Source organism: Pinus tabuliformis, chromosome 3_1 (assembly GCF_031772625.1).
Source record: "Pinus tabuliformis cultivar Carrire ecotype Pingquan chromosome 3_1, CPIR1, whole genome shotgun sequence".
In the NCBI taxonomy this organism is placed as follows: domain Eukaryota; kingdom Viridiplantae; phylum Streptophyta; class Pinopsida; order Pinales; family Pinaceae; genus Pinus; species Pinus tabuliformis.
In genome coordinates, this window is record NC_142301.1 from 876,127,860 (window position 1) to 876,143,955 (window position 16,096).

A 16,096-nucleotide genomic window follows, 5' to 3' on the forward strand; every position below is an offset into this window, starting at 1 on the left:
TAATGATAATATCTTATGATCTATAAGTCAGATCAAGGTAAAATTTATATCATTGGAAAGATCTTTCTCATATGAATGCAATGATGCCATCCATTTTAGGTTTTGAGAATGTTGTGAAATATCGAGAATTTTAGACCCCATTTCCAAAGTTGTACAATGGATATTGGGTCAGAATAGTGGCCACTTCCTTCTAACCTTGTTTGGGGTAGGGGATTAGGAGGGGGGTGCACTACAGTAATAGATTCAAATAATATATGTGAAGATAAGAAAGATAACATGATTATGTTAATTTATTGAAACAATAGGAAATTTTTTACTAAAGCTCCTACAAATTTACCAAAATCAAGTGAAAGGAAAATCCTTTAAATAAATGCTAGTCTTGGATGTTGGAAAGAAGCTTGTGAGTAGCTAGAAGAAGATGGGAAATAAATATGGAATGATTATGATAATTTCCTAGAAGATTTAAAGTTTAGTTTGAATGAATGTCACTCACTCCTAATCATAGCCAATCAAGGACTCCTTGTACAATAGGTTGAAATAATGAGTTTTTTTACAAGAAAGTTAGTAAACACTTGGAAGGAGTGATATTGAGAAAATAATCAACATCAACAAAGTGTGAATGAAAGAATATATTGCCTTTTCAACTATGGATATGATCCTATTAAAAGTTTCCTTATTTAATTTAGAAAGAAAATTTTAGAAGTTGGAAGATATGATAATTTTCAAGTGATCCCCAGTGGAACGAAATCATTATCCACACTCTAGATAAGTTGTAAACATTTATAATCCATGGAAAACTTATGTAAAAGACAAAATACATGTAAAAGAATCTCCTATTCTTTATAGGGATTATGAAGAGTTAGACAACCTAAATATTTAATTTTCCCATCCTTTCATTTTGTATAAACAAGATATATGGATATACTAAAAAGGGGTTATTTTCTTGACATGCAATGGAATTTCTTGTTGATTGATAAGTTAATATTAGTGAAGCATTTTGATGATTTCGGGTGATGTTATGATTTAGTGTGGATTATAACTATGCTTCTAAGACCTATAATAATTGCTATTATTTATGGTAGAATATTCATATACATGATGCTTATTTTTATTTATTTTTATATTTCACCTTGTGTTAAAAAAGAGCTACAAAATTGTTATTTTAAGTTAGATTGTAAGCTATTTTGGTTCTATTCTATATTATATAAAGTTTTTTATTAATATATAAATATTAAAATTATTTCCCATTTTCCTTGGTAACATTTATGTTTTTTGGTGATGCTCTTTCACCCTAAATGCATTGTTGTTTAACAAGGTTTCTCTTGAGTTATCTCTATTTGACGCATTCCCCGGTGTAGCTATCGAGGAACAATATTTGAGTCTATAGGTGTTAATACTTTAATTACCATCATTTCATTGTTGTGAAAAGTATCTTGTGAAAAATCATGCATCTTCTTTATAATTTTCACTATTGTGGCATTCTCATTGATGAGGCTTTCACTTAAGTTAGTGAACAATTATTTTGATAACTTGATTAAACCTTGAGATTCCCAATGCTTCTTGATATGGTAGTACCATATGAATGATAACCCAATAATAGGGAGAGGAATAATGTTAGTTGCAACCTCTTTGAGGGATTCAATGTGCTTCATGTGGCTCCATTTCATCTACAATAACTTTTTACACTATAATGCAAATCTCACTTTTTATTTTTACTGAACCAACATATCAACAATGATTTAAAATTTTCCAAAGTAATTTCCGTCTTTGGGATGAAGAATGACATTATTCATTGACATGTTGTCAAAAGTGGTTTTTCCCATATCTCATCTCAAAATAAATTCATGGAATCTCAAACAACTCTATATATGATTATGCTTTGTCTTTCTACCAACTTCATTATGGGATTGGTCACTTGGGGTTCTTTCTTAAATAATTTTTTAATGTACCGTGGGTAGAGTTAATATTTGGCCAACTATACATGCATATGTACGACGTTATCCTTATTGGTTTCAAACAAAATCTCTATTGAGATTTCTAGATATGAATGACCCATTTATGCATCAGGTTCAATGAATCCTCTTGATAGATGGCATTATATTTTGTTTCTATCTGTCTTTCTCTTTTTGAGTGTGCTAATAAATCTCTTTCTCCATGTATTGAAGTTGAATGTTAGATTGTAGGAATATATAATACTTCTCATAAAGTAGATCTAAGTTCATCCAATGAGAATTCAATCCACGTCTCTTAGATGTCTTATAAATTCTATGTTTGCATACTTCTTTATGTCATAATAGTCATCCTTTGTTTTTCAATTATCATTTAGGTATGATTATAGGTAGTATGATTAGATCCTCCAGCCACCACTAGACAACATGCTAGAAAGGTTTCCCAAGGAATTCCTCATAAAAGATGTAAGAAATGGTGTTCATATTTTACTTTGATTTGTCCAATATGTATCCTATCGACTTCTCCATTATAGTTGTTAGAACCTAGAGGTCCATTTAGAACAACAAATTGACATTTCATATTCTTACCATGTTGGAAATTGAGCCTTTATCTCTACCAAGATGTTAATAACACTTGGTAAACTCATATGTATTCTCCAAACACTTATTATCTCAATCAATGCCTTAAATTGATGATTTTTTTCCTATAGTTTGTATTGAGATGATCTCACCTTTTCCTTATCAAAGATTGACATTTGAATGTCTTTCCACTAGTTGCCTTCATCTTTGAATATATTCCAGAGTTAAATATGATGTGTTTTTTCTTTAGAAAGTTATTTATTGTCTTCCTTTAGTAAAGATTCTTTGTAAACCTTGAGCTATCCATACCTACTAGGTCAACATTGTGTTAAATTTCAATATTGTGAGTACTCCTCTTCTTAGGTTAATGAATCATTTGACATGTCTTCAATGGTGGGATTTATTATAGGACAATCTTTCATATCATGTGTATTGGGCTTTCACAAAAAACAATGTACCTCTCTCATAATGCTAAAAGTACAATTGTTATTAGTGTGCTCCCAACCTCTGCATTGAAAACATGATTGCTATTTAAAAATTACCTTACTAAATTTTTGCTTAATAGACATTATAATATTTCATTACTATTAACATTATTCCATATCTTTAAAATAATCCAATCTCCTTTATAATTTAAAAATAAAATTTATTATTTTAAAAATACTCATTAATACTATATCCTTAAAATAAATTAATACCACTCAACTTCTCTAAACTATTATCATATTTACTAATCCAAATACTGTCCTCTTTTACTTATTATTATCATATTTACTCATCCAACTGCTATCATCCATCTACTATCGGCCATTCCTCGTTCAAGTTTCTGGGCTTTATTTATATCATACTAGGCCCATTTATCCTTGTGATCCTTATCTTGCACCATTAATTTTATTTCATTTTCTATTTCGATGACATGCTAAGACCTTCTCAATCCGATTTGGTCACTTAATATAAAATCAAAAAAGGCAATTTCATCTTATTAGTAATATTTTAACATAGAAAATTTATATTTGAAATGTGAAATTTTATTGTTACCATTAATTGATAAATTTGAAGTTCCGGTAATTGAGAATAATTTTTAAATAGTTTTAATATAATATATTAATAATTTAAAGTAAAGAGAGTATGCACACTTTAATAATTTTAAGTATTTAATTTGTTAAGTGGAATAGGATATTTTTAGAGAATAAAGTTATAAAATATATTTATGTGATGTTTTTTAATTATGATTTTGTAAATATTATTATTATTATTTTTGTAAGTTTGGTGGGATTATATTTATATTGTGTCTAATATATCACTTATTAAATGAGTGACTTCACATCAAGGAATGCCTTAACAAAATACCTCGATTTCACATCAAGGAGTGCCTTAAAAAATACCTCATTACTGTCTATCCAAAAACATGTAGACTAAAGTTAAATTTAATTCAATAACTATTAACTTAAACACTTACTTTTAGAACTTTATCATAAAAAAATAGAAAACAAATTAAATTTGAGTGAATAAGAGAAAATTATATTGCTAACCACTTAAATTATCAACCAAATTTTTTTATGTCTAAAATAAATTCACATAATTACAATGTAATTTTCTTTTAATTATTATAATTATAAATTTTTTTAATAATTTTTAAATATTATCTATTTAAAAAAATTCTCCCTAATATTATTAATAATTTTTTTAAAATTATTACTTAAATTCATATTTATAAGAAACTACAAAATCAAAATCAATTGCCCTTTGTCATGGAATTTAAACCTGTATAGATGCCATGAGACTTAAGACCACTAATTGACCATGAAGAGCCCAATAATTCAATTGATTATTCCCATCATATTGAGAAAGTAATATTATTCCCATCATATTGAGAAAGTAATATTAATTACTAATGCTGTTTTTTTTCGGGGTAACTTGCCTAATAATTTTGGATTCTTTCTTCTTATGTTTACAGAGCAACACGGTTGTCTCTATTGGACCATGGGGAGGCAAAGGTGGAGATCATTGGGATGATGGAGAGTGTGCAGGTGTTCGCCAGATAATATTAGTCCATGGACGAGCTATAGATTCCATTCAAATTGAATATGAAAGAGATGGAAGTTCTGTGTGGTCAAGGCATGGTGGAAGAGGGGCGAACAAAACAGATATGGTAATTGTGAAATTTAAAAGAAATATCGAAGTTTATATTTTTCAAGGAAAAATTAATATAAATATATATAATATTTATTAAATTTTATTTTTAATAATGATTTATTATAGCTTTTATTTAAATAAAAAATAAAAAAATTAATATAAATACATATAATATTTATTAAATTTTATTTTAAATGATGATTTACTATAATTTTTATTTAAATAAAAAATAAAAAATTCTTATTTATTAAAATATATAATGATATTAAGATGCTCCTTTATTCTCTTGTGCAGATTATGATAGATTATCCCAAAGAGAGTTTGATTTCAATAAGTGGACATTATGACAATTATTTAAGGTCACTTAGTTTTGAGAGCAATTTAAAGAAATATGGACCATATGGGGTAGAGCAAGGAACTTATTTCTCATTTCCCATGACGGAAGGGAGGATAGTGGGCTTTCATGGTCAAAGTGGCTGGTATTTGGATTCCATTGGGGTTTATATTTCAAATTTGCACTATTCAATTCCTTCACAGGTATGGGTTTTATATATTTTTGTGATTATTCCAAAGGTGGATTTACAAAACATTTTAATTTAAAATGGATATTGTTTTTAGTTATATATATTTTTATTGATTTAAGATTTATTTGTTTTTGGAAATTTTTTTATTATTTATTTGTTTTTTTGAATTAATTATAAAAAATGTCTATTTTAATAAATATTGTATTTAGAGGAGTTTTATAGTTTAGTATGGGGTGATGTTATAATAGTGTAAAGTATGGGGTGATGTTGTAGTGGTATAATTGTTTATAAACATTTATATATTGGTTCAATTAAAAAATAATAAAAAATGAAAAGTGATATACAATTTAATATGAGAAAAATGCTTTAGTATATTTAAATGAGTGTAAGCATTTGGTTCAATTAATAATAAGAAGTTAAAAGTAATAAAAATAATAAAATTCAATTCGTTGTATTGTAATTTTCTTCTACTTAATAAAATTACAAACCACTTTTTAAACAAAACAAAATCATTATATACATATCACATTAAAATACATAACATATAAATAGTACCTACAAATTAAGATCTATTTTACCATATAAATAAAAATAATAATTTTAAGTAAAATATTTTAATGTCAATTATTTATATATTATGTATTGTTTAAAAAAATTATGTATATATTATATAAAGTAATTGAAGAAATACTTTTTCACTATTACATATTTTGATCATTTTTAAAGGATATTATTTTGTTTAGTTTTATTTAAGAGAGATCCATCTTGACTACAAATCTATCAAACTCTAGGGAATCAAATTTCTTGAGATATTTTTTTTTCAAATTTTGTACTCCAAAAAGAATTTGCAACTAAAAAAATTTGATCCTCTAAATACTTACTAGATTTGTAATGATTAAGATAGATTTATATTAATAATATTTATTAATACAATTAATATTATCTATTTATTTACTTTTCTTCTTATTCAAAATTTGATATATACCCCCAAAAAAAAATTACATTTACATTTATATATAAATTTCATGGATAACCTATGACTTTAACTAATTAACTGCAAAGAGGCCAAGACTTTGCCGGATTAATCCCATTTATGTTGAAACAATAATAATAGTTTCATTCTAAATTTATTTTATGTCTCATTTATTTAAAAAGTTAAGTATTCTAGTGTAATTTCATTTTTTTTTTTCTTCAGATTATATCTGTTGGTCCATGGGGAGGCAAAGGTGGAGATGGATGGTATGATGGAGTGTATAGAGGCATTCGCCACATAATATTGGTGCATGGACGAGTTATAGATTCCATTAATATTGAATATGAAAAAGATGGAAGGTCTGTTTGGTCAAAGCATGGTGGAATTGGAGGAACCAAAACTGATAAGGTAACAATGAAATTGTTAAAAAAATTATTTAAATTATTTAAATTTATGTATTTAAAAATAAAAATGCATCAAAATATAAATAAATTATTTTAATTAATTAATTAATATATATATATATATATATATATATATATATATATATATATATATTAAATAAAATTATTTTATCAAATTATAATTTTTCTTATTTAAATTGTATTTACCTTGGCTGAAACTTAACTTTATTTAAATTGTATTTACCTCTACGGAAATACATATTTTTCTGTTCTCCTATGCAGATCCAACTGGATTATCCGAGAGAGAGTCTGACTTCAATAAGTGGATATTATGATAATTATTTAACCTCACTTACATTGGAGAGCAATTATAAGAAATATGGACCATATGGTGTACAACGTGGAACTTATTTTTCATTTCCCACAAAAGGGAAGATAGTAAGTTTTCATGGCCGAAGTGGGTGGTATTTGGATTGCATTGGAGTGTATCTCTCAAATTTACCCGCCCCAGATTTGGTATGAACTGTGTTTTTTTTGTGTGTTATTAATTTCAAAAATTTATTTGCATAAATCCGAATTTCAATTTATATTGTGTTTAATAATGTGCTTTATTAGTTTGAAATTCATAATAGTTGATTAGATTAAAGGCTTATTTGAATAGTTTTTACAGAAGTTCGTTATATATATATATATATATATATATATATATATATAGTAAATTTTGTTTCGATAATCTTTATCTTGAAATATTGAACATTTATTAGAGTAGCAAATTATTATTTTTAGAATCACAATTTTGTAGACATAGTTTGTAATCAGTAATATATAAATTATAAGAGTGAATTATGTTTTATATATATAACATAATTCACTTTTATTATATATATATATATAACTAACATAATTCACTTTTATAATTTATATATTACTGAATTTATTAATTATTACTTTCTCATAAATCAAATACAAAATATAACTTCACTCACTTTTATAATTTAGATATTATTGAGGATCTCCCCATTTTGAAAAACCAAAGTGATTTTGTCACTTTTATTTCTGCAAACTCAATAATAAAAATAAGATTTTTAATTATATATTTATTTTTGAAACTATTTATTTATATATTAAATTTTATTAATTTTAAATAATAAAAATTCATTATTATTATTACATGTGATAATATTTTTTAATACTAAATCAATCTATATCTACATTAACCCTAGACTATTTAACCAGTGATTCTTACAATGTACTAAAACTCAATTATTATCCACATTAGCCATAGATTATTTAAACCAATGATTCTTACAATGTACTAAAACTCAATTATTATAAATCTATAGCCCTTTTTATCACCAAAATGAGAAAATAAATATATTATTTTAATTCAATAAATTTTCAATGTAGTTTGCTTTATAAGTAGAACCTCAATGCTTTATAAAATCATTTACTAAGGTGTTAAAAACCAATGATTCTTACAGTGTACTAAAACTCTTTAATACTAAATCAATCTATATCTACATTAACCCTAGATTATTTAACCAGTGATTCTTACAATGTACTAAAACTCAATTATTATCCACATTAGCCATAGATTATTTAAACCAATGATTCTTACAATGTACTAAAACTCAATTATTATAAATCTATAACCCTTTTTATCACCAAAATGAGAAAATAAATATATTATTTTAATTCAATAAATTTTCAATGTAGTTTGCTTTATAAGTAGAACTTCAATGCTTTATAAAATCATTTACTAAGGTGTTAAAAACCAATGATTTTTACAGTGTACTAAAACTCAATTATTATAAATCTATAGCCTTTTTTATCACCAAAATGAGAAAATAAATATATTATTTTAATTCAATAAATTTTCAATGTAGTTTGCTTTATAAGTAAAACCTCAATGCTTTATAAAATCATTTACTAAGGTGTTAAAATGAAATAAAATAAAAGTGATATTTCGATTTTGCTCATTGGGTGATAGTTAGAGTTGAATTAATTTTTTGATGTGGTTATAGAATTGAGTATGGTTTTAAACTTTTTAATGCATGATCAATCTTATTTTGTTGATGAAAATAAAATCGATTTAATATAATTATAATAATTTTTTAACGAAATTTTAATTTCAATTTTGTTGGGCAGAGCATACAACCTATTTCAGTAGGTCCATGGGGAGGCAAAGGTGGCGAGATGTGGAATGATGGAGTGTGTAGTGGCATTCACCAAATAATGATAGCACATGGAGAATTTATAGATTCCATTAACATTGAATATGATAGAGATGGAACTCGTGTTTGGTCGAGTCATGGTGGAAAGGGAGGATACAAAACTCATAAGGTAATTCTCTAATTTATTATATGTCTATTAAATACGTTATAGAATTTTATTTATGATATGTATATTAAGTACGTTATAGAATTTACTGCACAATTTGTAAAATTTTAATATTTTAGTTATGAATCTTCCACTCAGCTATATTATTGTTTGAATTCACAGATTGAATTGGATTATCCGAGAGAGTATCTGACTTCATTTAGTGGACATTATAAGAACTATGTAACATCTTTGACCTTTGAGAGCAATTTGAGGAAATACGGACCATATGGTGTACAACAAGGGAGTTATTTCTCAGTCCCTCTGCTGGAAGGAAAAATAGTGGGATTCTATGGTCGAAGTGGTTGGTATTTGGATGGTTTGGGAGTTTATCTTTCAAGTTTGCAAACTCAAATGAATTCTCAGGTATGAGTTCTTATCTTGGTATTTTTTTATTATATATTTTTTTCTTAATGGTTGTGAAGTTAATAGAGTTGATTTATTATTATTATTAAAATAGAATTTAAATGATTTAAAGATGGGATGTAATAAATTTTTGGTTAAATTTAAAATAGAAAAAATATTTTTATTATTGAATATTTTGCAAATATTTGTAAAATTAAAATTCAAAATAAATACACAATTAAAAAAAATTTAATAAGCAACTTTTAATATTATAATTGATATTAATCAATATTTAGTATTTTTATTAGTGAAAATGGTTTTAACTAATCTGTCTTTTATATTTACACAAGTAAATACAAAATTTTCACAAACTAACATCATACCTCAATTTATGATCATTAGCTTTTGAACTTCCAACAAGAAAATTTTATGATCATTAGCTTTTGAACTTCCAACAAGAAAATTTCTCTAGCTACTAAATAAAAACTTTTAATGTAAAAATATTTAAAAGATTTATAAAAATCATTAATGACCAATTTTTATTTTTATTTTTTATAATGTATTATAATTTTACATTAATCCAAATTATTAAATGATTTCTTTTTTCTAAATTTTTTTCCGATGACTATATAAAATAATCTATTATAATAATTTTAGGTTAAAATGCTAATAACTATGTCAAAATTGAATTATTTACTCAAAATTTAAATTTGTTTTAGAAAGCATAGAACAAATGTCTTAAGTGTGCATATAAAAATGCACACTAAGAAATACATTAATGTTTTCTTCATTAATAAAATTTATATCTCTAAAGTTTCAACTTACCTACCAAATCTATTGATAATTTTTTTCTTATTCATCTTTATTTGCCTATTAACTAAAATGATATGCTTTTATTGAAATACATATTTCTTTATCAATATTCAAGTTGGAAAAAATGTATTTTGTCATTACTCACATTTCTATGTTTCCATATTTTCTATTTTCCTTATAAAAAATTATCAAAATATGTTATCCCTTTACATAATATCCATGAGGCCTTATTAAAATGCACACCAATTCTATTTAGTGTATAAAAGAAAGAAATTAAAAAATAATTTTCAATTCTTCCAAACTCATTACAAAAACCATTTCTTAGTTTTTTCAAATATTTTTTTGACCGATGAGAGAGTTTTTAGTAACTTTGACAATTTTTGGTATATAAAAATGCACACAACCAACAATAAAATGCATACTAAGGCTATTTTCAAGACCTGAATTAAATTTGGTTTTTTATTTTTATGTATTCAATTATTTAAAAACCCTTTTCATCTTGTGTCCTTACTATATGTCTAAATTTCATCGAAAAATGTACACATGGATATTTAAAATAAAATCCATTGACAATGTGAATATTTTGTAATCTTGAAAATTTGACTGAATAACTTTTAACTCTTCCATAGAAACCTATGAATTTAAATAAATATAGGATGGGTTGCACAACCATGAATGCCCCACATCCACTTGATTGCAATAAAGTTGAGTGTTGACTAGTTTATATTTAATTCAATGATCATTGTTGTTATCATTACATTCTCCTTGCATGTTTCTAGAATCATGTTGGTTGTTTTTGTTTTGTGAATGATATCTCTTCTCATCCTTGTCTAGAAATTTATGTGTATTAAATGAGCATTGATTTGAGCTTGCTAGATAAGCACAAAATCTATCATAGAAAATGTGTTGGTTAGCTAGGGTTAGCTAGGCATAAAAACAATGTTGAAAGCTATTTATTTCTATGGAATTATATCTATCAATGATAAATCTAATTATCTGAAATGCACTTCATACTAACATTTTATATCATCCCTTTGTTTTATTTTTAGGTTTCCCAATCCGAGGAAATAGAAGATGGCAATGAAAACAATGGTACGGTTGGATCAATTTGAGATAATGATGATGGTGGTGGTTTCACTAAATATGAGAGTCCAAATACTAGTGTAGATGCATAGGTTATCCGCATGATATCATTGACATGTTGTATATTTTACTTCTCTTATGTAAATAGGTTCACTTTATGGTTTGGACATCATATTGACTTGTTTCATTGAGTGACATTAGGAAATGGTTATACAATCATCATTTTGATTTTTTTTTTTTAAATATGATGATTATAAAAAATTGTTTTATAGGATATTATATATATGTCTATTTGAATCGTTTATTTAGTTTTCTATGATGATGTCCATGACATCATGATGTCATGATATTGAAATCATATATACTGACTTGTTTGATTTGATGGAGATGATGATGTTGCTACAAAATTACCTTTATTATATCTTTTTCCAGAGTAAAATTAACTAGGGATGGGGTGGGGAAAAAATCAACCTCCCCCTTATCTTGAAGGCAAGAGGGAGGATGTTGATACCATGCCAATGCCACATTATACACTCATTTAAGAGCATCACATAGATTATTATTTCAAAAGCTTAATATTTTACATATAATATTTGAACATTCGTGGGGGAGGCTAAAAACTATTTTTCCCAACCATTCAAGCTAAACCAAATTGAAAAAATGTTTGGACATTAGGGACTACCTAGGGAAAGAAATAACCCTACCTCTTTGCCCAAATTTAAGATTAAGGTTGTTGATACCATGCCAAGGCCACATAATATACTCGCTTAAGAGCACATATATTACTCTTTTCAAGAATGTAATATGTCATTTACAATATTTAAAACTAGGTGGGGAGGATAACAACCATTCCACCCAACCGTCCAAGTTAAACCCAATTGACATACTTTTCTTATATCTATTGAGCATTGTTGATTTTAATTAGTTTCAATTTTGTATGGAAAAATCATTATCTTGAGATATTGTTTATATAAGGAATTTTTTATGGATGCACATTTTTTTTCAGTTAGGATGAATGACTTTAATTTCACTTTAACTACCTTAATGCTTCTTATAATGTTAATTCAAGTTGAGATATACCTTAAATATTGTATTTATTCGTATTTCTTAAAATAATTTGAATTAAAAAATGAGTATAATAACATTAGCATTAAACATAAAAATTTATTAGGTGAAAAACCATATATGAACTGGATGAATATGAGAAAGAAAAATTGGAAGAAAAGTTGATGCTAAAATGGATGAAATACTAGAAGCTATAGCTGAAGAAAAAACCTAGTGTTAAAGTGGAAGCCTTAGTGGAAGAAAATATGGTGTTGAAGTGTAAGTTAGTTAAAAAGAACATGGTGCTAGAGTTGAAGTTATAGTGGAAGTAAAGCCAATTTCTAAATGGAAGCAATAGAAGAAACATGGAATGTTAAAGTGGATGTTATAGTGGAAGAAATTTTTTTCTACAAGCAAAGTTGTAATGGAAGAATCTCAATGCTAATGTGGAAGCCGTTATGGAAGTAATAATTATTATGAATAAAAACAAATATTAGAAGATATAGACAAACTAAAACTAGATGCTAAAGTAGAAGAAATGCTAGAACTTATATTGGAAGCAAAACTCATTTTGGTGTAAAAAACAAAAATATGGTAAAGTTGGTGGTATAGAAGAAGCTACATTATGAGAAAAAATCAACACAATACACAGTGCTACTCTAGTTAAATTGCATGATGCTAAACCTAGCACATAAAGTGTGATCATAGATAAAATTTAGAAAAACAATTAATGCAAAATGTAATGTGAGGAAAAATTTGTCATTAAAATTAGTATTAAAATCAATGTAAAATAAAAAAATTGTCATTTAACACCAAATTTTGTGTTGAAAAAAATGTTCTACATTGACAGGAAAAATAAATTGAATTTGTAGATAAACTTGGTGTTAATGGACTATTTTGTCATAGTGAAATAAATACATTAAATAAAAGAAAAATAATGCAATTTATCTAAAAATAATCCATCTATGTGTAACATTGAGCTCATCCTCAACTATACATTTTTATAATAAGTAGCAATGCATTCATGAACTCCCTCATTTACCTAATATTTCTCTCATGGCTCCCTAGTCATTGGAAACTACCATCACTTCATATAATTTTATAAAAAAATATATGTTGAAGTAAAATTATTGTTGGAATGTGCCCCTTTGGAAGATAATATGTCTAGGTTATGTCAAAAGAAACTTTAGCCTTATGTAAAAGAGGTACACCCCACATTCATCATGGAGTAAATTACCCTTGTAATCATTTATTATATAAAAAAGTGAAATTACATTATCCGATATGTATTATTTGGATGTAATTCCTCGATCACTTATATATAACAGAGGTTATGGAGTCCTATGAAAGGCATAACAGAAGAATATCAAAGTTCTATCTTTGTAAAGTGGTGAAATATTTGTGGAGATGCTCTATGTAAGATTGGATAGTTTTGAAGTAGTATAGAGGTTATTTCCTTCTCACATATGTTTCCCCAATTAGAGTTTTACCATGTAAATTTGGTGTGTTTTATTATTCTTCATATTCTAAATATTCTAACATGGCATTAGAGTTGGTTACTATTTTCTATCTTTTTCAATTAAAAAAAATTGTAACAATATTTTCTTCAATTGGCTGAACACTATTATTTATAGTTGTGCCATATAAATATATTAACCATTAAGGCTTCTCTCTCGGAATTTTCACTACAAGATTGATTATATATATATATATATATATATAGATATATATATATATATATATATATATATATATATATATATAGATATATATATATATATATATATATATATATATATATATATATATATATCTTTTTTCAGTAAAAAAAAAATTGTAACAATATTTTCTTCAATTGGTTGAACACTATTATTTATAGTTGTGCCATATAAATATATTAACCATTAAGGCTTCTCTCTCGGAATTTTCACTACAAGATTGATTTTATATATATTCTAACTTCACCATTGGCTCCATAATAATGAATAAGCTAGATCAACTTATTGATTCATTAAATTTAATTTTGTTAATTAGTTTGTTTAACATGTCTTTGGTATATTTATTTATTTTATAACCTAATTTTTTTGGTATATATATATATATATTTTTTCTTCTTCTTCTGGCTTCACCATTGGCTCCGGAATAATGAATAAGCTAGGATCAACTTATTGGTTCATTAAATTTGGTTGTCTTTCCTAATTTTCAATTAGTTTGTTTAACCTATCCTTGGTAAAAAAAATTATAACCTAAAGTTTTTGGTGCATATTTTAGGTTTGGTGTTTACCATTCCTATTTTTTTTTCTACCAAGTCTTATTGTTCTCTTGAAGCTAATATGTTTTTCAATATGAGCTTATTTTTAGTGAATTGTTTTGTTGGGTTTATTTTTCCAGTGATTTAGCTATTCAACCTTCTCTCTGACATCTTTGTACATTGTACAGGCATGTACATATCTATATGACCTCATAGGGTTTAAAGGTTTTTGTAGTAGCATATGGATGGGTTTGCAAGTTTCTTTGGTAATAGGTTTCTTTAAGTTCATTTTTAGTGGGGTATATGTTGGGCCTCTTCCCTCCTCTATACATGAATTGTATGAGTCTTTATAGAATTTGTATGGTCACTTGTTTGATACAAAGTTTTTGGGGACCAAGATCTAGTGTGCATATGGGGGTTGATTTTTTTTCGAGCAAGGATACAATTTCTCTTCTTGGCTATATAGATTATGATTAGGCAGGAAACAATTTAGATATATGAGCTATCATATGGTACATCTTTCAACTTGGTCCATGTATTTTTTCATGGCCTAGTAAGAAGTTGAGAACTCTTTCTCTATCTTCTTATTAAGCATAGTACATGGTAGCTAAGGAAGCAACTAAAGAAACAATTTGGTTATGCCATGAACTTAATTCGTGTGGATTAGTTCAAACATCAAATACATAATTAATATGTGATAACTAGAGTTCAATTTATTGTGCATGTAATTTGGCATACCACTCTATTGTACTGTTCAACAACCCCCCCATTTATTATATAAATAGTTAGTATTGTATTAATAAATGGGGACCCTTCAATTTTTTTTTAAAAACCTAGCAAATAAGAGCTTGCCTTTTGATTCCATTCAAAATAAAACCTTGGATAAACTTAAGATATCAAACCAAGTCACTTTGTGACTAGGAATTCTCGCTTTATCGCAAATCGTAGGATCCAAAGTAACAAAGGTTATTCGTGAGTCAGAATCTACGAAATGCGATAAAATAAACCCCTGTAAAAGACCAAAGGTAGCGTTGAACTTTTTATAAAACTTAAGGCTTAGAGAATTCCTTATAAAATAAAGTATTTATTGCAATCACATTGCGGCTTCCACAAAGGCGCAAACATGCAAACCATGAAAACTGTGAATTGTGATGTGGCCAAGGCCCAACAGAATAATGCAAACTGTTATAACTTGAATAAGATCTGACATATCGTGAATACCTGTTTTTATGGAATAATTATCCGTTTAAGGAAAACCACTCGTAAAATAAAAAAGTAAGTCGCTCATCGCAAATCGCAAAATACAAGCGACTTTGAATTGGTGTATTCCAGATATCACCAATATTGTGATTTGCGATATTGTGATGTTGCGATTTATCGTAATCGTAGGATCGGTATCACACTTAACACACACCAATTTGAAATATCATTTAGAATCTTGCAATGTGATTTTTTGATGAGTCATAAAGGAAATCACACGTAGGCCTTAATGCATAGTTAATAATGTTTAATTGCATTTACTCTTTTAAGGGCTCGAGAAGATTGATATATTTTTTACCCGTATTTGAAATAAAATCTTCGTCCTTACGTTCTTTCAAAATTTATTGTGTTATTGT

The 16,096-nt window shown here is 26.4% G+C and overlaps 1 protein-coding gene across 3 annotated transcripts in view; it reads left to right on the forward strand.

Moving 5' to 3' along the window:
* The window catches only part of LOC149190382 (jacalin-related lectin 3-like), a 95,484-nt gene extending 84,056 nt beyond the window's left edge, over nucleotides 1-11,428 (forward strand). Inside the window, exons 7-13 of one of the 3 annotated variants that reach the window (XM_089412134.1) lie at nucleotides 4,486-4,680; nucleotides 4,959-5,201; nucleotides 6,384-6,569; nucleotides 6,848-7,081; nucleotides 8,714-8,908; nucleotides 9,068-9,310; nucleotides 11,152-11,428. In XM_089412134.1, coding sequence (XP_089268260.1) covers nucleotides 4,486-4,680; nucleotides 4,959-5,201; nucleotides 6,384-6,569; nucleotides 6,848-7,081; nucleotides 8,714-8,908; nucleotides 9,068-9,310; nucleotides 11,152-11,214 — 1,359 coding nt within the window. In that variant the 3' untranslated portion in view covers nucleotides 11,215-11,428. The remainder of the gene's footprint in view (nucleotides 1-4,485; nucleotides 4,681-4,958; nucleotides 5,202-6,383; nucleotides 6,570-6,847; nucleotides 7,082-8,713; nucleotides 8,909-9,067; nucleotides 9,311-11,151) is intronic. The other 2 variants (XM_089412135.1, XM_089412136.1) reach the window with 2 other exon arrangements.
* Nucleotides 11,429-16,096: the final 4,668 nt, after the last annotated feature.